This window comes from Hippocampus bargibanti, linkage group LG10 (assembly GCF_051943395.1).
Source record: "Hippocampus bargibanti isolate YZ-2025 linkage group LG10, ASM5194339v1, whole genome shotgun sequence".
Taxonomy (NCBI): domain Eukaryota; kingdom Metazoa; phylum Chordata; class Actinopteri; order Syngnathiformes; family Syngnathidae; genus Hippocampus; species Hippocampus bargibanti.
Window position 1 is genome coordinate 6,425,438 of NC_142743.1, and position 25,437 is coordinate 6,450,874.

Genomic DNA, 25,437 nt, shown 5'->3' on the forward strand with positions numbered 1-25,437 from the left:
CTAGCTAGCTATCTATTAGCTATCTAGCTAGCTTTCTGTCTATTTGAGTTACTTCCGCGTTGAGTGAACGCTGGCGCCTTTGGCTGCCGCTGCTCACCCACAGAAAAACTTATCCTGTGATTGTAAAGTGAACTTGAGAGTTTTGAAAGGCGCTTATAAATGAAATGTGTTATTATGATCATGATTATTTGGAGTTAAAGTAGTGGACTACTCGGTACTGGGTACTAGAATGGCCTGCCAGCAGTCCAAACCTATCTCTCATTGAAAACAATAAATTCCTGATTGGAGTTTGAGGAGGAATGAGCTGAAGTTAAACTAAATGTCAATCGTGAAGAAAATCAACAATTACAGACTTGAAAAATATATAACTTTAATAAAGGCTACATCTCTTAATAATTACAATAATTATAGGTCCAAGTAAATCTTTAAATGAAACTCTTTATATAATGTATAATTTACAGTTTTGATAGAATGAAGAAAAAGGCTGTGGTGTAAAAACAAACACATGATATTAAAAGCATAAAAAATATATTTTCAACGACGACAACAACAAAAAACCCTTCTGAAAACCAAGGGATATATATTAAAACCCTGAAGCAGGGTAGTACATGGTATGGCATCCATTTAGGCACAGGCGCTGTACTCTTAAAACACCAGCAATAGTGTGTTCTTATAAGTGTTGTTTTTGAGCAAATACTACTGATGTGCAACACGTGTGTCAGTATCCATACTTTCCAATGCATAATTACACATGTATATAGGGGTATTGTTAAATACAAAATCACTATATCAACATTCAAAGGATATCGGAGCCATTGTTCTTCATTGTTCAATTTTTTCCCCTCCCCCTCTTAAACTTGTTCTTTTTTTTCTCTCAAATCATTTTGGTGCGTGAGCTGTATATTCGACCATATTAAAACGGTACAACTCGTGTTCCACATCTCTGCTGTAAGTATGCCCCCCTTGTAAAGTCTGGCTTTACAAACAAAGCTCTGTACAAACGGACAAGTGAGCTCCGGCAAAAAAAAGGGGGGGCGGGGGACACCAGAGTGACAGAACTAGAACTTCAAATTTTCAGCAGCATATAACACTGGGATGGACCATTAGAAGCCTCGACCCCAAGCCCACAAAAGAATGACAATTAGGATCAGAGAAAGTAACAAGGCGAGGGGAGGTGCTAGATTAGTGTCACATCCTATGTGTATACGAAGACCCGACAAAACAAAATATGAAACAATTTTACCACAGTAGTCTCCTAACATTCAAAGCAGCTTTGCCTTTTGGCCTGAAATCAGGAGGGCAAGAACAAGGTTGGGAGAGGGGTCTTTTTTGTTTTCTCAAATAAATAAATATTCACTCTAAACCTTCAACTTGTGGCACTACGCATGTAAATAAAATACATGTATATATACATATATGCAAATTATGCATATGCACATGTATAAACACTTTTGTAACTATGTAGCAATCTGAAGCATAGGCTCGGCTGGCGTGGCCCTGCGTCTTCAGCCCTCCTGTTAGTCTGTTGCACATGACCCGCGTGTCAGTGTAAACGCGCAACAGTCTCTCAATTTGCATCACAACAGTGGTTATATATTCAAGAAGTGGTCAGGGGTCCCCCTCCCCCCACCCCACATTACATTGATCTTTAAAATGTTTTTCGCATCGTTACTTTTGTTTCTAAGGCTGGTTGGTTGAGAAATTCAGGGAGGGACAGCCCCTCCTCTGGATTAGGCATACTTCATTGGCTCGTCTTCCATCAATCACTCCTTGTGCTGGACATATTAACTCTGTGTATTTGTGTGTGTGTGTTTGTGTGAGTTTAGCTGAGTATTCATCATCTCATGAAAGAAAGTTCATGACAAGACTCTTTTCCTCAAGTTTTCCGGGACTTTAGCTTTGGGCAACAAGGATGTTGCTTGTGTTTTAGTCCATCCTCTCCACCTTGCCCAGGACCTTGCCATCATACATGGGCAAAACCGAGGCATCCTCCCACACCTCCTCGAATACGGCACCACATTCAAACTCATCGCTGGCCTTCTTAAAGTAGTACCTGTTGAGAAGACAAAAAGAAAATATATCAAAATATACCGTGCCTTTTGGTGTTGAAAGACAAAACAAGCAAAAGCCGACATGATCTGATGGGGAAAAGGAGCCTATGCATCCACGTCCATTTAAACATTGTCGCTATATTTTCTTAAGTCCAAATGAAAGACTGACACACAAGAGAGCCAGAAAAGGATCAAGCTCAAAGCAACTTAGTCATTGCTTTCATGGCATACTCCACACTTCAAAGGCAGAGAGCGACTCTACCTCACACCGCTGCACAAACACAGCTCAACTCTGTGTGCGCGCGTGCGTGCGTGTGTGTGTGTGTGTGTGTGTGTGTGTGTGTGTGTGTGCGTGTGTGTCTGCGTGTGTCTGTGTGTGTGTGTTTGTGAGTGTGCCTGCACGCGACTCCGCACATCCACTTGTTCGTCATGACTGCTAGCCATTCAACAGATGCCTATCTTTTTGCAACCTCTTATTAAAGTTGAGGGGTTAATTAGAAGCTGTCTTAAGTTGACCCTCATGCCCCCTCCAACATCTCCTTACAACTCTTTGGCTTCTAATTGGACTTACTGTCAAATGCAGGCCTTTTCTGTCACTTAGGTTGACATTTCAGGTGCCTCGGCGTCTGTATATATACGAATGCTGCTTGCACATGGGCACGTATGATCTGCCATGTTTCCCTTACACACATATACTCAGGAGTGTATTAATTACGAAGCAAAAAGTGAGGGTAAAAGCAGAAAGTGGGGGAGAAGTGGAATGAATGGAGGCTGTCCTGACTCAATGAGAGGGAGCAATATATCGTATTTGGGCAGTCCAAGGGGCTTTGCTTAGGGAGCAGGTCTCTTGGAGATGTCTCTTGAAGGTCACGGGTCACCTTGTGATCCCGCTCTTCTTCTCTCAAGCTAAGCGAACTCCCAGGGTTAGTTTGCTCCTAATGATTTCTCTTTTTTACTTTCAAGCCTGATTCAGATCAACAGGGGGGGGGGGGGTAATGATAAGCTTAATTGCAATGTTGGAAAAAACAGGCACTGTTACTCAAAGTACAAAATTGTAAAGGCTGGGTAGTTATTATTTGGCAAGTTTCACTTAAACACATACATGCAAAGGGGAGAATTTTTACAGCAAATCTTCATCTCAGTCAATGAAGGTTGCAAGTGCTTGGGTGAGGGGCATACAATAACTAAATGTGGTATGTTTGAGAACAGCGTCACAGCTCCTGCTTGCACAGCTCTGCGTGTGAACGTTGGAATGGTTTTGTCAAATGTCATTTTCTCTTTTTTCAACTTCGGAGCGACTCATTCATGTGTAAAAAATCTCATTGCTCGATTTAACATTGTGCTACATTCTGACAAATGCCTCAAAGTCAACTATTTGTGTCTCTCAGTGCACAAAAGAGAGACAGACGAAGCCTTTCCATTGGAAACATGTTTTATGTGGTCGATTTTTCTCTCTCCCGCTTTTCTCTCTCTCTCTCTCTCTCTCTCTCTCTCTCTCTCTCTCTCTCTCTCTCTCTCTCTCTCTCTTTCACTCTCTCTCTTTCTCTGCAACATCTGGCACCAATATTGTCTGGCAGGGCTGCTGCATACTGTTCTCTGCTGTACCATTGCCATGTCCAAATTAACTAACTACACACATTCTGCTGCTATTGAAGCCAAACTCTTCATGTCCGCCTCCCTCTTCTTTGCTGTTGCTCAAAGAGTTTTTGGGTTAGCAAGGGTGCAAGGACTTGCTTCTCTTTCCTAATAAACACATGGGTCTGCAACCTCATGTGGACAACAGCGGAAGCCTGAAAACTTGTTTTATGTGTGTCGCACAAATTGACTTGTGACAAATGATGTGTTTCTTCTCCTTTTTTCATTGGTTGGTCACAAAATTTAATCCAAAGAAAAGTTGAAGAATTTCTTTATGGGTCGCTCGCCTAAGCGACAGAGGAAGCTTGCGACATTTGATTTTAATGCCTGATGCAATCACTGGGAATCGGAATTGGAAGGCCTCTAAGTCTTTGTGCACAAAATAAAATGGATCAGGCTTCAAAGACATTTTATTAAGGCTGCCTTACCATGGAAATCAGGAACAGATGTGCAAACAAAATTGCTGCTGAACCCCCACTCCTCTTCAGTGGATCAGCCCGGTTTCTTTCAACTCAGAAGCTACACTACTTCGCACTCAGATCTTAGCTTACGATCACATGGCTAATAACAATTGATGCTAAAGATGGGTTTTACTGCATGGTTTATGGGGCGCCATTTCACCTTTTTGCTTTCAATTGGCACATTTTGAAGAAGGCAAAAAATATACAACATATACAAACAGATGTCGTCAGATTGGATTGGTTCTCTGCCAAATGCGGAAAAAAAAAACTTTGGCATATCGACTACATCACATCGAATTTAGAAGTGCGGTGAGATTGCAGCCCATTAAATATGGTTCACTAAGAGGGTCTCCATAATGAAATAACAAAAATGATTTAAACCAGCAGGGGAAGAGCCAATACAGGCCAAATAAACTGGTGTGATATTTAACATTTTATTATCTACACATTAAGGTTTACACTTCAGTGTAAACCTCACCTACCAGTTTAGACTTTTGTCTAAGTACAGGGAGATGTGCAATTAATTTGAGCATCTGCCTTTCTTTCTTGTATTCCCTGAGTGTTATCAGTGATGTCAGATTTTGTGTCACTGGAAATGTTACCATGGGAGCATGTGAATGAGCATGATACTGTACTTCTGGATATTGTGTACCTAGCTAGGTTGTCGGTTCTGTATTTACCGGTAGTTGCCTTTCTTGCTGAGCTGTTCTTTAAAGTGTCCCAAGGTGAGGCAGTGAGTCTTCATCACACTCCGATAAGGAATTTCTTCGCCACAGAAGAAGTAGGTGACCATGAGATCACTTGACCTATGGAGACAAACGATACATGTTTCAAACATCAGCACTTCTGATGACGTTTATTCTTAGACAAAGACCACATGAATATGACGGTATACCAAAAGTTCAAGAAATTCAATGTGCAATTTCACTAAAGCCATCTTTATTTACTTTCAGCACTGAATGTGAGATGAAAGAGTTTAATGGTTGGTTAACATTTGACATTCATCTTGAATGATGAAAATGGAAAACGAGTGTATCGAGTGACAAAATCATTGTTAGCCATCTTAGATGTGAACAAGAAAGTTGTAAAGTTAAAAATTATTTGCATATGTTCCAACCACGAGCATGTGCCGACTGCTTATTTCTTCAACCTTTTGCTCAAATATCACAAGGTGCAAGGCACCACGTCCTGTTTTAGAAAAGACAACGTCGCTTTTACATAGAGCAACCCGGTACTGCGCTTTCAAAACCTTGCATGAAAAGAGACATTTGTGTATTGCGTCTACAAAAATCAGTCGTGTGAATGATCAAACAAACACACCGTTTGTATCAGTTCCGACTAAAATCAGTCTTGAGTGGATGATAATCAAGACTAGAAGAAAGCACCAATGCTAAAAAAGAATGGAGTTAAGGCATAACATATTTGAACTGAAGGTGAGACTAACTCAGTTAAGACAATAGAATAAAAATCCTTACTCTTCCATTTGTAGTCCAGAAGTGGCTAGGGAGCTGCCACCAGTGGGAAAGGCTATGGCTGGGTGGCTCTGCTGTCTCAGGCTGATGGACGCTGTTGAATGCCTTTCAAAGTCAGTGAGATAAATGCGCATGAGTACTCAACTTTGATGATAAATGAGTGGATAAAAATTTCGAATCAGATATCGGAAAAAAATGTTATTTGTTGTTGTGACATAGCCAAGTCTTTGTGTAGTCCTACCTGGGTTTTAGTGGCTTGGAGACCTCCTCCAGTCGACGACAGGCCTCTTCGAGCTGTGCTAAAGTGTTGGGTGGGGGCAGCGGTGGCATGGCTGGGTCTTGTACAAATGGATGGTGCCCACGAAGGTCCATCCCGGAACCGATGCCACCCCCACCCCATAAGGAGTGAGTTTGAGCAGGCAGGATCTCAAAATAAAGTCGGTTGTTTTTTTTAAGGACGGGGTGGCTGTTTGGGGGTGAGAAAAATTCAGTCCAACATGAACTTGAGATAATACTGTTCTGTAGAAAACACGGTTGCTTGAGACAGAGAGACTTTACCTGTGGGGCTTGTGTTTGCCCTGTCTTTCGCTCTCCAGGATCCATTGCCAAACATTCTGAGATCGGTCAGTGTTATCGAGAGGAAGGCATGGTGACGACAAGCCCTCATTGGAGGATCTGACTTGCCGCCTTGACAAAGTGCTGCAGCGACTAGAGGAGGAGAAAGGCACATACGTCAAGAAAGAGCTCGTTCCAGAGGAAATATTTGCGGTAAGTCAGGTCAATTTAATGAAATACAACACCAACAGTAGGTGACAAGAATTTTGCTTCGACACTCACACAGGCGTAATGTCAGAGTAATTGGCGCCTTCTGGAGGGCAGAGGCACTGTACACGCTGGGCTGCCTCAACCTCTATCTGCTCCTTCATCTTGTGTCCAGTATGATGAAGGTTGATATAGTGGTGATGGGTTAGTTTTGCAGACTGCCGGCCTGACACGACAGCTTTGGCAGAGCCAGGATATGCACCGAAGAAGGATCCGCGGTCTGAAGATACCAAGGCATCGGTCCGTTCTGGGGAATGTGAGCGCGCCGAATGCCGAACTACACCGGGTGACTGGCAGCCCGGCGTCTTTAGGACCCGTGACAGATGATCATCGAGGATAGCTTGGGGGTCCTCCTCACATTGGCTACCAGATGGAAGAAGAGGCTGATGAAGGGAGGTGTTGCTGGTGACATCTGTGATGTCCTCTTTTTCCTCCTCCTGTACATGTCAATACAAAAAAATATCAGGAACTCAAAGATACCCTCATACGCAGCGGCATGTGGGAAAAGCAGCTGAGGAATTTAGGTTTCAACCGATACCAATTTACAGTACAGTATATCTCTCGTCTTCACAAGTCAGTGAGCGTAAGCCCGCGAAGCCCGCGTCACTTGTTTCGAATTTCTTTTTGCCACACTGTCATCGCAAACAGGCTTTGGGTGTGCTTCATCTATAATACAATGCGCCTATGCATAACAAAGGCATGAGGGCACTACAGTACACATATTGAGCAAATGTGCCACTAGAGTAGCTAAGTGCTCACTATTGAAAAAAAAACTAATCTCAAGAGTATTGAAAAACATAACTTTTAAAAGTTCCAGTGGATCAAATACTGAAGGGACAGAGCGGAAGAGGCAAGAAGTAGAGAGACTTTTAAATCTCTTGGCTTCATCCGCCTTCTTCGACACACCAAATCTAACATAACGGTTCTTGTATGTTGAGCATGGCCGTCATGCTGACTTACTAGGAAAAATGTAACGGTTTATGGTTCACGATAAACTGTAAGTTAGTGTTGCTGTTTCAAATTGTAACCATTACTCCAATCTTTAGCATCTTGTCTTGCTCACTTTCCCTGTGCCACAACAGCAAACAATCAAATAAAACAATAAACAAAGATGGAGGAGAGTTTGAGACAGCAACAAAGGCATCAGACAAACAAAGATTTGGCCATAAGATTGGCCGTATTCTGGTTTTTAATTTGAGTGCAGTGGACATTGCATAATAGATTATTGACTTACATGTAAAGAATGAAGGAAATAAGATGGGCGCTGTGAACGATCACTTTTAGATTGCTTTGTATTCAAAATAATGAACAACTGATATGCTATCAGTGGTCAATGATTTGGCTGAAATATTCATATGCACGCTTGTTATGGTTTTATTTCCAAAAGAAATGTAGAGCTGTGTGGGCGTGTGCCTCTACCTCTTGGATCTGATGTAATCTCGCCGCCAAAGAGCTCATCGTGTCTTGCTCTCGCTTCAGCTTCTCAAGCCTTGTTATGAGTTGGGCAGCAAACGATGCAGGCTCAACGGGGGTCATCTCTTTAGGCAGACGATGAGTCCTCTGCAGGGGAAACAGCACAGTGGTACAGACACTTTAACGTGAGGTAATGTGCAATTGTGAAGTGTTCCTGGCAGATGCAACATGTCACATTAATCCGATGCCCTTGTATCCTCAATCCACTTTTGTTCCAAAAACCCTGCAACTATTCTGAAAAGCAGGATCCAGATGCCCTTGTCCTCGCTAATCTGAATCTTCTTTACTGCACATCACACCCTATGGCCATTGCCCTTGGCAGTGCCAGGCTGCTGGGTAGCGGTTGTTTCATTGCTTGGAGGGGCGGCCCCCTGCTTGCACCCTCTATAGCCCAACCGAGTCATCAGCTCGGCAGCGTCTGAAGTCAGCGCACTTCAAAGGGCCCTTGTCAAACATCAAACGCACACTAGGGGTGGGAGGGACACACAGCTTTAAACCTCCATATAAAAGCCAGATATTGACGGGAAAGAGGGAGAGGGGAGAGAAGAGAGGAAAATGAGAGAAGTAGGACAAAATTAACAGCATGAAAATAATAAGGATTGAGATGTGCGATTGCATGGTGGCAGTGAGCAGAGGGACAAAGGCGAGGAGAGGACAGACGAGTCCAATAGCAGGAAGACAAAGTAGTAATTCATTTTCTTGTTGCCTGTGGGGCATCTCATAGATACACTAGTCACATCATCCTACTTTAAATATATGTACCTCCTATTTTTCTGTTATTTGGAACCCTGGCTTTCTTGATTTAGATTTTTTTTCCCCCGTTGCTTCCGTCATCTCTTTGTATACACGATGAAGGGATAAAGAAGAAAGGTGAGTGAAGCTGCTGGCAAAGGAGCGCCAGCCCAACATGCGCCCCCCCCCCCTGCCAAGGGATGGTACATCATGGGAGTCAGAGCCATTTCCAAATCAGGAGGGAAACATTAAAAGAGTGCAAGTGGGAAAGGGAAAAAAGACACTGAAATGGGGGAGGAAGGGAAACATGGGGACTGAGCATTGTAAAATACATGCAGAAAAAGCACGCAACTCGCCCGCAAGATTTAGATATTCTTGCTCTACATCAAACAGATCCCCAGATCAAAAAAGCAGAGGTTTCAACCCTCCCCATTAAGAATAAATCAGGTCCAATAATAGGCTGAGTCTAGATGTCCCGTATTGACATGCTTATTTGGGTTGCTTTGAAGTATTTATGATATCCTTGAACAATACAGGACAAGGCTTTCAACTTCAAGTGACAGTACACAGGTGGGGGTGAACTGGACACGCTTCAATACCTATACCAACTTTTAGTTGTATTAAGTTCACCAACTTACCAACTTTTGCATTGCATAAGAGAATCAATACAATAAGTTTTTATAAGTTTAAAACGCTTTACAGAAGACTTACTGGAAAGTGGGGAAGTGTAATCTGTCCATTGATCTTGACACTGCGATTCATCTCTCGTTGGAGATGCTTCTTTGGGGCCAGTTTATATGGAGGGATTCCATCTCTGTGAAATAAAACAACAAATAAGTAACACCTACAGTCCCTTTAAGATTAAATAAACGATCAACTTTTTCTAATTCTCTGCTACCGGCTGGTTCTGTTAAACTCTATTGCCAACTGCTGGTACTTTAGGGCCATTTGCCAATTTTTGTTGTGAGGGAGAAAAAAAAGAAAACAGCTGGAAAGCTGTTCAAAAGAAAAGTGACTAACACAACACACCCCCCCCCCCCCACCGCCCAATTGCATACCGCAATTTGCAGTGGAGAAAAGTCAACAGGCCTCACATCTTTTGAGACCAAGGCAACATAAACGGATTTCACAAAACCCAGCAGAACAATGGGTGAGATAGGCTAAACACCATCCCGTGAACTTCAAAAGCGCCTCCAATTGATCCTTGGTAAAATAAGTCCCCATCCAATTTGACAGCATTTTTTAAAATAAAGCTGAATACTATGCAGTAGTCTCAGGTGCTGACCAGGGGATTTTTTTTGTATGAGAAATATAGGTCATGCCATTAGGAAGACATTCTTTTTTAGCCTGCTGACAATTATGCAATTATCATGGAAATGTTATTTTCTCCCGTTTGCAAGCCTTCCGAGTCAGTTGCCACTTAAACTGAGCCAATTATCTTGGCTATTTTGGCTGTTCAGAAGTATCTGACCTAGCCCAAACGCTACTTTTCTGCTACAGCTTTGAAATCTCACACTCATGCACATATGCACTCACTGCCATCTTCGTTTGGCAAGCGCTTTACTGTGAGCCTCTGATCTAAGCAACATCAAAAGGCTGGTTTGTAAGATAAGGTAATGTTTGAAGTTGGTGCTGCAACATTCCCCAGCGTCCAAGTAAATCCATAAATAAGATATAAGCAAAACCCGAACCCCCGTCACCCCCCTCACTCCAAAATCCCCCTCCTTGTTTTTTAATGTGGGATTCAAATGCGGACAATGCCGTTTAAACACTAATCAAATTGTTCCCTCAAATTAAAGAGGAAATAAACTCTTTGTATAAATGAAATCCAAGACAAAAAAGAACTGGAGACAAGGACAGGACACACCAAGATCTGCGACATGCATCTCTCCTGAGAACTAAAAGTCACTTGATAAACTGCTTTGTTCAACAAAGTGTAGGTAAAAAAACATCGTTATTACGAGGTTGGCATCATTAAACATTACATAACACAGTGAAAAGATTGTATGCCCCCGCTAGCAAAACTGCTGCCTCTGCAACCCTAATAAATTATTGTTTGTCAAAAAAAAGCCATGTGATACTAAAAAAGATGGGCTGACAAGAAATCTACTCTTATCACCACAAAATCGAGCAAATGGCCTACCCCTGTGTGATTTGAATCAACCCAAACTGTCTGCCCACTGGAGATACAATTTGGCAGCTTGATGCTTTGAGTAGATTTTGGAAGCGAAAACAGACATACTATTTCACGGTTTCATGGGCCCTTACTTTATGGGATCTCCTATTCAGTTGTGCAAGTCATTTTCAAAGAAGCCAGCCACCCTTTTATCCCCCTAAGCCCCCCTCACCCAACAATAGGCTGAAAGCGATTCAGTTAAGCCCTTTATACTCCACGCACTTTATTTTCTCACTCTTCTTGCACTTTGAGCCCCCACCACTCCCGCAACAGGCTCTGGAGGGTAGAAGAGAGACACTGTGGAAGGCTGGGTCATGATGGAAGTGATTTTTGGGGGTGCACCAGTCTGGCCAAGGGGGAGTTCCTCTGTCCCAAGGACTATCAATGAGTAACCCATGTGAATGCCTTGCAGACACATGATCTCAGCACGCCACAGAGGCCAGTGGCAGGAAACCGACCCACCATGTGAGTAAGCCCTCCTTTCATTTGGTGCCAACATTTTTCAGTGAGTTTGTCTTGAGGCCCAAATGGCCATTTCCCTCCCCCTCTCCTTTAGCTCTTCAAAGAGAAGAACGATTAGATAATATGAAGAAGAAAGGGGTAAAAACAGGTCTGTTGTGGCAGAAGAGTGGGTGGGAGGGATGAATTTCACATTTGAGGAATAAAGATGCAACCCCCACCCACCCAGATCAAGACAAGATCATATTTTCCCCCTACTCTCCTGCATGTCATGTATCAGAAAATAAACTTCAAAAATGTCTTTTGAAAGAATGTCTTACACCGTTCTGAAGCCTCGGCTATGCCACATGAACGAAATAATTACCTGCTTAATTGACATTATTATTACAGGCCAATTTTTTCGAGCGCGCTACAACTGCTGGCCACATAGAAAGCCTTGCTAATCTACTACATCAAATATTTTTCTTCACACCCCTGCTTGTTTCACTACTAACGTGTTGAATATGTGTGTCGAAAAACATATTCAGCTGATAAAAACAACCTCCACAGAAATTTGGCCAGTTAGTGGAACAGAATCAAGCATTTAACGTGGCGACACTCCTGAGGAGTGCGTCTTCACAAACACACTTACACACTACTGTCTGTCATTGACAGTGAATCATCCGTTGTGGCATCACTGGAAATTTCACTGTCATTGGCACTCGTGGCAGGAGCCAAAATGTAGCCAGAATTGACAAAATATGGGCTTGCATTGTCTCCTCGACGATGGGGCCTGTGAAGGAAGAGAACATTGACATTTTAATGTGAGTTTTTTTTCAGTGTTGCTGTGCAAACACAAGTCCGAGGACATGTCACGTGATGCTGCTTCTGATGTGCATTCAGTCCAATTAAGAGGATACACAGGACAACTTGAAATTTCTTTTGGCTATGTCCTTTGTAGAGTTCTCTCTTATGAGTCATTTTCACAAAACTATTTCGTCCACATAGGTGATCCGTCCCACTCTTTTATTTCATGCAACCCCTTGCCTGCTGTCCCTCCTCTAGCATTTGCTCTCTCTCCCTTCTCCACCGTGAGAATGCTCCCTTCCCCTCTTTCTGTGTGCCTATCTACTCTCATGTTGTGTTGCATTCCAGTTGTAGTGGTGACGGGAGTGGATGAGGAAGAGGCGGTTGGGGGGGAATTTGAGCATTTGCAATGGGGGTGGGGGCGAAGGACAGGGGGTAGGAGGGCCCCATTCTTTATGAGAATGCCTTCTGCTTGGAAGTGCTGAGAGGAGAACCCCAGCATGACTAAAGCTGTAGGCCCCAAGCACAAACCTGACCTTTGTAAGGTCCGTGCAAAGAGTCAGGTATTTAGCACAGCTGGGTTTTCTGCACCCCCACTCTCTTTCTGCATCTCTTCTTGCTTCCCCGATCCCCCTTGCTGTCTTCACTTCTTCCCCTCTTGTCTCTTACTGCAAAACATGCTTAGTCTCCGACGAGAAATATATTTTACAAACCGGAGAGATGAAAGTGTTAAATCACAAAGTAGTGCGGACATTTCCAAAGTCTGGCCCGTGGACAATTTTCATCAGGCCCGCGACCTCTGTCATAAAATCAATTACAACTGGCCCCCATGTAGAATACATTGGGCATTACCGCTGTTAACGTGAGGTTTTTTTTAGAGTTGCTGTGCAAAACTGCGTGTGCCAACTGCTGCCATCTATCGGCCTCAGTTAGCAAATTAGTATCTCGTATATAAGTACAGGAATTAACTGAATGAGCCCCCAAATTCTCTAAAATGGCAACAATCAACAAAAGGAGGATGGTTTGCGGCAAGAGCCGACGGTTCAAGGTTTGGTGGAAATTGGACTATTTCTTCATTGAAATATGTAACAGCAACGTCTAACCTTATTTGTAAAGAGACAGTGGCTGTTTTAAAGAGTTCAATGTGAATCGATGGATCTAAATTGCTGTTGTATGTAAAGAATGTCTGTCAAGGTTGACACCACATTTTTTACATACCAAATATGCCACTCTGTGCAAAAAGTTTGGACACCCCTGAAGTCGTGGAATAAACTTCAGTATGCATTGAAGTGACAATGTTTTACCACTCCGGAGTTGCTTATGGGAAATCTAAGAAGAAAAAAGAATCCTAGAACAGAGAACTTGTGCAGTGCCAAAATTAGTTCCACATGTTTGAGATGGAAATGGGTTGACCTACCGACATGGAGAGGGCCACTGAACTAGGGGGGCGGTGAGTGGTGCAAAGGAGAAAAGGTGGCTTTCTGCTTGATAAGTCATTTTTCCACTAAAACCATAAACAACATTAAAAATACACAGCAGGCATGAACCACTTTTCCTTATTTTAGCCTTGACACTGGCATACAGCGAAGTAACCACAACTTTTTAAAAGGATCAATGAGTGACAGCGCATGGATAAGTACTGTCCTATGTTTCTGGAGTCCACAGTGTCTTGTTGAAAACAGACAATAAAGTACTGTGAGAAAAAACTTCTTCCAACAAAAGTATGATGTCTCGATCTATGCCTAGTGTGGAATGGCAAAAAAATAAATAAAAAAACACCACCGCTTCACTGAAAAATTTCTCCTACCTCCCTCCCCCATCTAGCTGTAATAGTCTGGCAGTTGGTGTGTGAAGTCATGCCTGAACCGGAGGAAGGGTTTCAAAGCACAGGAAACTTGGAAGAAGCCAGCAGAGAGTTACCTGCGAGACACCATTTACTTAAAAGGAAGGCTCAGCTCCATTGATGTTTTGTACCCAATGCACCCCCGCCCTCTCACCCCTTAACTAACTAACTGCAAGGCGGGAGGGCACAAACAAAGAATGTTATTCTGGGACCCTTTGATCAACTGCCCCTCACCCCGCCCCTCCGCTCTTTACACAAACTGACATGAGTAAAGTAGCCAATGAAAACGTAGAAACAAACATGCCGGTCGGCGCGCTATGCCACATCCTTGAGGAAGCACTGTTCTTACCTGCAACTGTTCTCCAGAATGTCAGCTGTTGTCCGGATGGCAGCGGTCGCCCTCAAGGATTTGACTGAAAGTCCAACCATAGAACCTAAAGACTTTGCCTTCAGGTCATGGCAGCTCCACTCCTCTTCCTCCATAAGAGGTGGAAGATATCTACACACAAGCTTGAGGCTGCCCAGTGTGCCATGATTCGCATAAGCTGCATTCTCACAGCCAGTGCGCACATACTCGCGGTATATGTCAGAGGTTAAAAACATCTGGTAAGCATTCTCTTCCATATTGGACTGGATTTCTGTCTGTGCCTGGTCAAACATGGACGAGTCTATTTGTTGCTTTTTAACACTATCCCTTATGTAGGTCTTGGTGGCTGGTTTGAGCTGCTTGGCAACAATGCTGTTGTTCTCGATGTATCGTTTGAAAATAACTTTGGCAACTCGCATTGTTTTGGTATCCTTTAAGTCCATTTGCCTGAAACCGTTGCAAGCAAACCAAAAATCCAAAGTGTCCACACAATTTTCCTGCTCCAAAAAGGTCCGAAAGAGGTGAGCGCCATCTTGATCACCAAGAAGAAAATGCAAAGACTTTGTCCACCGGATCAGCGGCGAGTCTGGGGTCGCACTTCCCTCCGGCTCTCCCAAACCGTCCTCGTTCCTCCGTGGAATGGAGCCGGGGAGCACGGTGGCAGTGGTGTCATCTTTAACCTTAGTAAGGGCTTTCATTTTTCCAGACCGGCTGGGTATGGAGCATGGCGACTCTCCCTCCTCTCCCGGTACCGGAGGACGAGGAGCATCTTCTCGGAAGCTATTGCTGATATGCTCCGTAAGTGCCCTGCTCATGGCTCCAGCTCCGGCTGCCTATGTGAGAGTGCAGTGGTACCTCCACTGAGCTCCAGTCTAATCCTACTCACTCTCTAAAAGCAGCGGGGGAGCTTCTCAGCTTCTCTTCACTCTGAAACACACCAAGTATTGATCTAATCAAAGGCATATCCTGCTGAACTTCAAAGGAAAACATCAAGTAAACAGACCTTCTAAAAAAACTAAATAGGTTCAGAAAATAAAAGAGGTTTTTGTTGCATTTGTCTATTTATAATCTAAACGGGAGATCAAACGAAGCCCACATTCTGAATGTGCAGTGATCTGTCACATCAAACCATATTAGGAGAATAAACTAGAGCATTTACTCTTCACCATAACCAAATTCTGTCATTATTTTTCGGACACGCGTTTTCCTTTTGGCCCCCATTCCGATTCCATCCCAATCACCACAGTAACCATACAGTAGTTAGTATCACACGCGCACAAAGTCACACACACACGTTTGCATTCGGAGTCCAATATTTTGTCGAAAGATTTCATGGTATGTGTAAAGGCGCGGTACAGTACAACTCACGTGACCATAGTAAAACCAGACCAGGGTTGAGCAGCCCGCCTGGCAAATTGGGTCGTTTGAGCGTAATCTTAAACAACCAATGAGTAATTGCTCGTCAATCGACGCGGTTACGGTTTAACAGTTACATCTTTATAACGACTGTGATCGAAAAGTCACAACGAGACAACAACAAAATGTAAACGAGCAATTACAAGTACACGTTGAAAGAACTGTAGAGTTTGGAACAAGGCGCACTATTATCAGCGTCGTAAAATGCAACGTACCATCGCAGATTCTGTCCAGTAAGAGGGCATTTGAAACGTTGAGTTAATCCATTTTAAAAAAGACGATAACAGTCCACAACTCTAAAAACAAGTAATCCCACACAAAAATGCGAACGGGCGACGCAACCACCGTACGTGCCACGCGTGTCCCTACTCGGAGCAAAACAGGGTAACTATAGCCTTCACCCCTATTCAACAAATGGCCTCAAGAGTGGCAGGCTCAGTCCCTATCTCTGGGGGTGTCAAAATCTAGAGGAGGTAAAAGAAAAGAAAGGGGGGGGGGGCTACCGCTGTAGAATACATCCCACTTTTTCCCAGCTCTGCGAGACGCGCAGTCGGATAAATTGTCGTTTTTTTAATCTGAGCCACGTGTACGCGCGCGCACAAGCACACAGACACATAAGCTTCTTATCTCGCCGTATTTCTCGCCCACAAACAAGAAACACTGCTCCGCTTTCTCAACTTCAAAGCTGAGCAGCAGCTCATCAAAGCGGCCAAGAGAGGGGGTCTGTGGAACAGCTTCGCTACAATTTACCATCCATGTTGCCACACCAGCCTGCCGCATTCCAAATCGTTCAAAGTTTAGCTCGTCCCTGCACTTTGTATGGCATCGCACCCGGCGCTTTCTCCTCCATCCTATCAAGTTGGACAATTCCCCAGGCGTACATTCAACGAAACAGACGTCCTCCTCAATTTGTTGCGCCTCAGCCCAGGTAAAGTGTCAAGAAACGAGTGAGGCAAGAAACCACACCACGGATGTCTTTAAACCAACTGCGCCGAAGGTTTAACTGGACGCACTTCAAAGGAAAACGGATGGCATGGTCCAGGAAGATACATAATTTGAGTGTTTTTCGTTACCTCAGAAAATTACATACAATCATTTGAAATCAAATGCAAGCAAACCCACAAAAACGGTAACACGAAATAGGTCACACTGCACTGATTCAAACACACACATCTCCGAATAAACACTTTTTTCAAATACATATTCGAGTACGGAAATAATTCACGTGTATACTAGGACCTTATCAAAGACGCACAAACGAACGGAATCCGTGAGTGTTTGGAACGTTAAAAGTCATCTACCGAGCCAATACTCGATTCCCCGCCACTTTACTGCGTTCTCGTGGCGTTTACAGTCAATTACTTTGAGGAACAACGAAACACAATAAGCGTTCACAGTCATGGTAAACGTTATATCGACATAATTATGCTTTTAGAATTCACCCATAGCAGGTAGCTAAGCGTTATACGCGATTGACTATATTTTAATCAATATGAACAGGAGCATTCTTCACGTTATAGCAAAAAGTACTGTATATCATTTGTTCTTAAGTGGAAAAAAAATCTAAAAATGAAGCAGCTGGGGGGCTCTGAAGTGCAAAACACTACACACACGCATGCTCGTGCTCGCATACACACTTACACGAACACTTGCACGCTCGCACACGTATGCGCGCGCACACACACACTCACGCACGCAAACCCATGCACCTCAAAAACTGAGGAACAAATTGAAAACTCACAAAAATAAGGTAAAAGCAAACATAATTGAGGCTGAGAAGAAAATAGAAAATCAAACCCACAAATAAACAAACATTGATCACAAACACACAAAAAAGCAAAGACAAAACAAGTAGTCTGAAACCAAACACTAATAAAACATAAAATGAACAAATCAAAAGAAAACACTATATATATATATATATATATATATATATATATATATATATATATATATATATATATATATATATATATATATATATATATATATATATATATATATATATATATATATATATATATATATATATATATATATATATATATATATCGCGGCGGCGAGAATGGTGCGGCGAGCACACGGCGGCGAGAACTCGGCAATGAGAACGCGGCGGCAGGCCCATGGCAGGCCCTGCCGCAGTCACCAGTGGGGTCGGGCTGCGCGTTGGCGTGGAGAGTGAGGTAAGGCCGGGGAGAGGGCAACCGGTCAAACACCGGCAATCCAGTCCCACGACCGCCCGCCCCCATGGCATCCCAATCAGATTATTTGCAAGTCATTTAGCACGATTGTCTATTCAACATTGTCATGATGCTAAAAGAAATGTTAAATAATTTTGTGTGTTCTGGATTTTGGATGGGAGAAAGGTGCACATTTCTCCCCATCCAAAACAGTAGAGTTGGGCGACCACAAATTGATTTAGACTGATTGAGAAGGTGATTGCAACCACCTGGGAATGGCCAATTGCCGCTGGGACCTGATTGGCCAGAAGCTCAGGTGAAGCACCTTTAAAGCCAGCCTGAGCCAGTCTCTTGGAGGAGGAGAAGAGGGACAAAGGACAACCTGGAGAGCAGTGTTACCTGGGGTCTGCCGAAAACTGATATCAACTTCAAATAAAGAAAACTCACAATACCCTTCCTGCATCTGGCTGAGTGAACTTTTACCAACTTTCCACCTGCTTGCTGTCTCGCCGCTCGACAAACATTTTGAATGGATTTTGACTTACAACCATTTTGACTTACGAGGTTCATGGCTGGTGAGGCACTGACGTCATCACAGTCAGATTTACAAACATATGAACAACAGATATGAACAAATCTTATTCACCATTTGATTGGCAACAGTTAACGTGTTTTGTTTAAAATTTCATGTCAGCATTCTTTATATAAACTCTAGCATAGAAAAAAAGAATGAATTAATTATTTGCTAACTGTGCTGGCTTGCTCTGCAGTGAGACCACATTGCTGTCCCTCTGCATATCGCTATTACAGTGTTCAAAAGCTATTAGTATATGAACTAAATTTCTACAGTTTAGCTGGGGTATATAATGTACAGTCACTGTATATTATAAACACTAATACAGTGTTTATTTCATTTTATTTTATCAAAACTTTGTGCATAGGTGAGGCACACAGTTCTCCTGCCTCATGACAGGGGGCACTGGTGATTACAGATTCTTCTTGCGCCTTCTTGGCTGCAGAATAATAGAATTAGTGAGAGCAAGCTACAGTAAACAGTTAGCAAGTTAAGTGCAACCATCCAGTCATTTTTTCGTGTTGCTTGGCCTTATTTTCAGAATGGAGGATTACATATCTAAGTTGAAAGAAATAGAGAGACTTTTAAAACTGAAGAAAGATAAGGAAGCCTTCTACAAAGAAGATATTGATGGCTTTCTTCAGGAGGAGCGGCACATGAACTTCATTTATAAGTAAAGGTAACACGATAATCACATTTTTTTAAAATTTTTTTTCTATGCTACAGTTTGTATATATAAAGAATGCTGACATGACATTTTAAACAAAACACGTTAACTGTTGCCAATCAAATGGTGAATAAACTTTTTTTTTCCTTTCGGCTTTTCCCCTCAGGGGTCGCCACAGCGAATCATTGTCCTCCATATTTCCTGGTTTTGTGCAAACTCTTCTCTCACAAGGTACTCTGTAGAGTTTATATGTTTGTAAATCTGACTGTGATGACGTCAGTGCCTCACCAGCCATGAACCTCACCGCACGTCACTGAATGTAGTAATGCAAAAACAAACAACAAGAAGGGTTGAAGTGAGGTCTTGCAGAAAAAAATGAGGAAGAACAAAAAATTCAGGATGTTCAGGATGATAGTACAGCGTATAGCGTGACCTCAGAGTTTGGTGAGTGTGGCAGTGGGAAGGGGCAGGGTGGGCAGGCCTGGGAGGGAGTTGAGTCTCCGGACTGCCTGGTGGCAGAAACTGTCCTTCATCAATTTCTGGAGTCAGGCTCTGCGCAGAGGAAATCCTCAGGACTGAATGAAAGTGTTCATCGGTGACACGACTCCTATGTGGTGTTTTGTTCATTTTCATTAACGAGTTCAGTTGCTCGCACAGATATGTGCTCCCGAACATAGAGAGTATTTGCGCAGACGGAGTTCGGGCAGCGTGTCAGGGAGGCAAGGAGGAAATTGCGCAGCAGCGACATAGTCATATTTTGACTTGAGCGTGTCACGTGGTGCAAGTACTACAATCTCCGTTTGAATGTGGAAAAGACGAAGGAGATTGTTGTGGGACTTCAGGAGAGTGCTCCCCCAGCATGCTCCGCTAACCATCGACGGTGCTGCAGTGGAGAGAGTGAGCAGCACCAACTTCCTGGGAGGGCACATATCCGAAGACCTGTCCTGTCCACAACACGGCATCACTGGCCAAGAGATCCCACCAGCGCCTGTACTTCCTCCGCAAACTCAAAGGAGTTGGTGCCCCGACCCCCATCACGACCTCCTTCTACCGCGGTATGCACTTGCATGTCAAAAGCAATGCCAAGTATCTGGCTTGGACCCATGAGCATGATCAGAGTAACTGAACAGTGAAAAAAGCTAAAATGGATAATTATTATTTGATTTACTGATGGCATGGTCTGTTCAAAGTTGAAAGAGATATATTTTTTAGGTGTTGGCCTGCCCTAGATGAACTGTGATGAAAAGATTTAAGGAACAATCGACGTCTCCGGACAAGTTGAGTCCATAATTTGTAAAATGGCTTCAAATGACTTCTACTGAGCGTATTTTACAAAGATTCCACCGCATATAACTATATTCTACGTTTTAAGACTCGTGCGGAATATTCCGGAAGTCTTGTTTTTGAGTTGGTGACGAGTCCTTACGTGACGTCACTGAAGGAACGCCCCTGACCGAAAAAATCGTCGCAGTCCTTCCATCACGTCAATGCTTATTTGGTCTGAAAACCTCATGTTGCACAAGAAAGAGCCAGAAGAGGGCATCCAAGCTCCATTTAAGGAATTTCTCAGCCTGTGGAAACGGGCTGATTCATTCCTCACAGGAGCTCGGTGGCCATTTTCTGCCTCTTTTTGGGTGAGACATTTCCCCCCAATGTTGCCTCAAAATGGCACGGAATAAATTATTTAATCGATTGCAAACATGTATGCTTTCCTCTTCAGAACTATTTGAATCATATTCATAACTGGATGTGTAACAAGAAAGCATATTCTCCGAATCTGAAGCCATTGTTTTGATTCTCCAGCAATGCAAGACGTCTTTGCCTGACGTCACGAACTAGGGGCGGGACTTTCTGAGAATGCCCAATTCGCAGCTCAATTTTTTGCAGATTTTGGACACTTTAAGTCATTTTGCATTTGAATAAAAATATCATACTGCGTGTTTTGGGTATTTTATATGCTATAAAACGTTTTTCCGATGTCAGTTAGGAAACAAAAAAGTGATGTCGGTTGTCCTTTAAGTTACAATTAAAATCAATAAAGTTACAGATATAGAAGCCTTATATTTTTTTCAGTTTTTATTATTTTCTTAGACCTGTTTTGGTTTCAGCATTTAAGCAAAACTTCAATTGTAATATATTAGGATGATCAATCCAGTTGTTTACAGTATCTTAAAGATAATAAAAAATAAATGTATTTTAAAAAACTGGCCCTCGAAAATTTGAATGGCATAACAAATCCGATTAAAGATGCGAGTTGGCCGTGTCAGTGTTAGCCGTCAGCTCATTGTCGTCTCGGTGCACCATATTATTTAAAATGACCCGTGAAACTGAGTTGGCGATGACATAGGAAGCCCGTCTCATGAGGCTATGGGCATAGCAAGGCACTTTCCGAGGCTTCGGGCGTTGCCACAAGCATAATCAACACATGACTTGAAGCATGCTTCGGAATTCATTGGTGATTTTGAGGATGAAAATTGATGAAAATTCTTGTGTGTATATGCGACTTCCATTTTAATGTTTATAATAATTTTTATTTATGTTTTTCATTGAATTTGTGTGTGTGGGGTGTTAAAATATTTGTTAAATGTTTTTATTATCATTTAGCAATCGGAAAGGTAAAAAAACAAATGACACACAGTTATAGCTCACATAAATTATGTTATTGTTTTTGTCAAGTGTCAAATACTGCATATTACCATACTGGCCTTGCCATCAAGTTGTTGCTCGAACACAGTTACTTGTTCCGCATTTGGCGGAAATAGTACAGCATGACATTTTGACAAAAATTGGACAGATCCAATGCAAGAGCTGTTTGCTTGTCTTTTAATTCACATGACTTGTCTAATGTCATTGTGACAGAATCTTCAAGAGTGGTTTAGACACTGATCCAGTCCCATGGTACTTCAAAGGTCCTTTTGATGTTGCAAATCAACTTTATGACAGAGAATCTAATTATGTAAGCCAGAGGATTCTCATTCCCAACACTCCCCTTATGATACAGGACTAGACAACTAATAAAATTCAGCTCCTGACATTATTTCATGTTACGTTGTGAAGGAATAAGCACTGTGTAACACTTCCCATACGAATTTCTACAGTTGAGGCCTGATTTACAATGATCCCTAATAGCGAGTGCTAAATTGTGTGTTCACTGTAACGTATGTCACACCTGGTTGCTGCGCATGTTGCCTGTGATCTTCCAAGATTTTATCAGGGTGCAAAATTGTGTGATCACTCAAAAGTTAATTGCACGCTCTGTTGACACACTTTTGATGGTGTTGGAGGCCCACCGTATTTAAAACAAGTTTTTTTGTGCTTTGAAGACTGCCACACACTGACAGATGCGGAAAAGCCAGACTGAACTCTTCCAAAATGTGCAGGGCTCAGCAACTAATCTTCATGAAATGCTGAGGCTTGTCCACTTCTTCTGAAGCTATTCAGAATTTAATTCGCTGTTGCATGATGTCTAAACACAGATTGCAGCCAATCAAAACTCAGCTTTCACATGCACTAAAAATACTGTTCATGTTTTAGTGAGCGAGACAGACGGCTGCCACATCTCCCTCAAGCCATAAAAATGCAGAATATACAGGTCACATGTTTTGTGTTTTACAGCAACACTTGACCATCTGTATAATTTTATATGTATCTGTGGAGAAAACAGTGAAGCTTAGTCTCTGTCGCACAAATATATGTGAGTGATTACGTCTTGCGCTGGGTACATACTGTACAAGTACATATGAATGAAAGCAAGGGAACCTCTGAAAATAATAGTGATATATAACATTTAATATGTTATATAGTACTACCTAGTGCAGGGGTGGGCAAACTTTTTGACTCGCGGGCCGCATTGGGTTCTAAAATTTGACACAGGGGCCGGGCCATAGCATTTGGAGGGAGTGTTTGGGCCGGGAATACTAAACCTAAAGCATTAAAGAATAACCGACCTCTCCGGACAAGTTATGTCCATAATTTATAAAATCACTTCAAATGACTTTGACTGAGCGTATTTTACAAAGATTCCACAGCATATAGCTATAGTTCACGTTCTAAGACTTGCGCTGAATATTCACAAAGTCTTGTTTTTGAGTTGATGACGATTCCCATGTGACGTCACGTTTGGACCGCCCCTGACCGAGAAAGCAACACACAATGCATTTTGGGTACTTTGTTTGGTCTGAAAACTTCGTGTTAATCCGTGTTGATGGCGAAATTAGAAGGAAAACACATAAATAACACCATGGTGAATCGTTGTGTGTTGCACCAAGACAACTATTTGATATTCGCTGACATAAATTGCCAGCTGACAAATCAGCCCATTTCCAATGGAGCTTGGGCGCCATCTTCTGCATTTTCTGGGTGCTACATTGCTGTCATTGACGGCTCGAATTGATATGGGAAGACTCCTTGAATTAATTGCAACCATTTATGCTTTCCTCTTCAGAACTATTTGAATCCTATTCATAACTGGATGAGTAACAAGAAAGCATCTTCTCCGAATCTGAAGCCATTGTTTTGATTCTCGAGCAAGGCAAGACGTCTTGGCGTGACGTCACGAACAAGGGGGTGGGACCTTCTGAAACTGGCCATTTCCGGATTCATTTTGAAGTCATTTTTATTGGTGTTTTTCATTTAACTAAAAATATCAGCCTGCCTGTTTTTGGTATTTTAGATGCTATAAAACGTTTTTCTGATGTCAGTGGGAAACACAAAAAAATGGTGCTGTTGTCCTTTAAATGTAGTGTGTACAAACCTCATAGCACAGTAAGAACCCAATTTATTAACTGTCTTTCAAATGTGAAAAATATCCCTGATCAGTTAATAAATTTGTCTCAAGGAATATGGCTTTTACATACTATTTCGCAGATACTTGGAGGAGAAAATGGAAATAGATTAACATATCATATGCACTGCGATTCATCAAGATTGCGTCTGTTTTAATAAGTTTTCATTGAAGCGGCAAAGTTAAAGAAATCAACATTTATTGAAAAATTGAATCACTTTCAACATTCAAAACATATTATTCCACAACGAAATATTCAAGCTCAATAATACCTACTTGTGTTAAATTCCGCCAAATCATAGATGGTTTGTCCTGACCGCGCGCTCAACAAACTCCTCACTGACGCCCTCGCCTTTACGCGCAAACAATACACGTGTACCGTCGCCGAGCACACAAACAGAGGCTACCTGCAGTGAAATTTGCATGCACGGCAGCCAATCAGAAGCTTGCTTCTTTCTTCCGGACTTTCGCAAGCGTTATACAGTCGTGCAATTGCATGTCATTTTCCAAAATAGATGCACAGAAACTCAGCCCAGAAGAAAGATTCAAAAGAAGCTAACATCACATGTGACGCTACAAAACCTAAATTTACATTAAACCGTGACTGTAAAGTTTACGTGAGACTTATGAAAGGGGATTAGTGGCTCGTAGGAAGCAATGCAAATGTTGCATTGTACAACCCAATGACAATCGACTACTGCAGCAAAATCCAGCCATGCACATTTACCGTAAATTAAGCAAGGTAGCATTTGTAGTAGGTACATTCTTGATAAAAAAAAAAAACTTTGTACTTTGTGAGAATGTTTTTTTAATGTGATTAGCTGTCTCATTGTGCTTCAAGTTGTGAAAAATAGGGCAGGCAACTTTTCAGTTATCTGCCCTGTTGTCCGCTAACTTTTTGTCATGAGTTAAGCCTAACGGGCCGTATGTGGCCCGCGGGCCGTAGTTTGCCCATGTCTGACCTAGTGTCACATTTACTCTGTTATAGCAATGTGTGCTTGTGAGTGGGCGAGTCCTAGAGTCCAGGGGTGTCCAAAGTCGGTCCTCGAGGGCCGCTGTCCTGCCTGTTTTCCATCTCTCCCAGGAGCAACACACCTGATTCAAATGATCAGCTCATCAGCCAGCTCTGAAGCAGCATCAAAATGGTCCTGATGATTTGAATCAGGTGCGTTGCTCCTGGGAGAGCTGGAAAACAGGCAGAACGGCAGCCCTTGTGGACAGACTTTCGACGACCCTATCCTAGACCATCTTTGATGTAATTGGCAAGTTCTATCATTTCAGGTCCGGTTGCATGTTGTGCATTCGACCTAGGTTTTCACATACCCCATTTCCACCTTCAAAATGTTCTGGCATAGTTAGTGCTTAGCAAGTTCTTACAAAGAACATATTTGATTGTCCAGCGTCAAAGAGCGAAGTAGGAGCTACGTCATAACGTTATCATAAAACAACCAAAAGTCACTGCTTGAATTGACATTTACCCAAGAGTATGAGCACAACAACAACAACAACAACAACAACAACAACAACAACAACAACAACA

At 42.5% G+C, this 25,437-nt stretch overlaps 1 protein-coding gene across 2 annotated transcripts; it reads right to left on the bottom strand.

The window, feature by feature from the left end:
* Positions 1-350: 350 nt before the first annotated feature.
* LOC148892228 (axin-2-like) lies at positions 351-17,195 on the bottom strand. 2 transcript variants are annotated; one of them, XM_089006302.1, is made up of 11 exons: positions 16,444-17,195; positions 14,260-15,204; positions 11,913-12,053; positions 9,358-9,460; positions 7,861-8,001; positions 6,457-6,878; positions 6,178-6,327; positions 5,861-6,085; positions 5,623-5,724; positions 4,828-4,953; positions 351-2,053 (listed from the first exon to the last, which is right to left on the bottom strand). In XM_089006302.1, exons 2-11 carry the CDS (start codon positions 15,090-15,092, stop codon positions 1,927-1,929), a joined length of 2,370 nt encoding a protein of 789 aa, XP_088862428.1. In that variant the 5' UTR covers positions 15,093-15,204; positions 16,444-17,195; the 3' UTR covers positions 351-1,926. The 2 variants fall into 2 exon arrangements, with proteins under 2 accessions (XP_088862428.1, XP_088862427.1); XM_089006301.1 differs by lacking the exon at positions 16,444-17,195 and adding an exon at positions 15,909-16,407.
* Positions 17,196-25,437: the final 8,242 nt, after the last annotated feature.

Coding starts and splice junctions, on each gene's coding strand:
- LOC148892228 (XM_089006302.1), bottom strand. CDS start 15,092: ATGAGCAGGGCACTTACGGAGCATATCAGCAATAGCTTCCGAGAAGAT. Junction 6,086..6,177: donor GGCAAACACAAGCCCCACAG/GTAAAGTCTCTC, acceptor ACCCCCAAACAG/CCACCCCGTCCTTAAAAAAA. Junction 2,054..4,827: donor AGCAAGAAAGGCAACTACCG/GTAAATACAGAA, acceptor TCTTCTCAACAG/GTACTACTTTAAGAAGGCCA.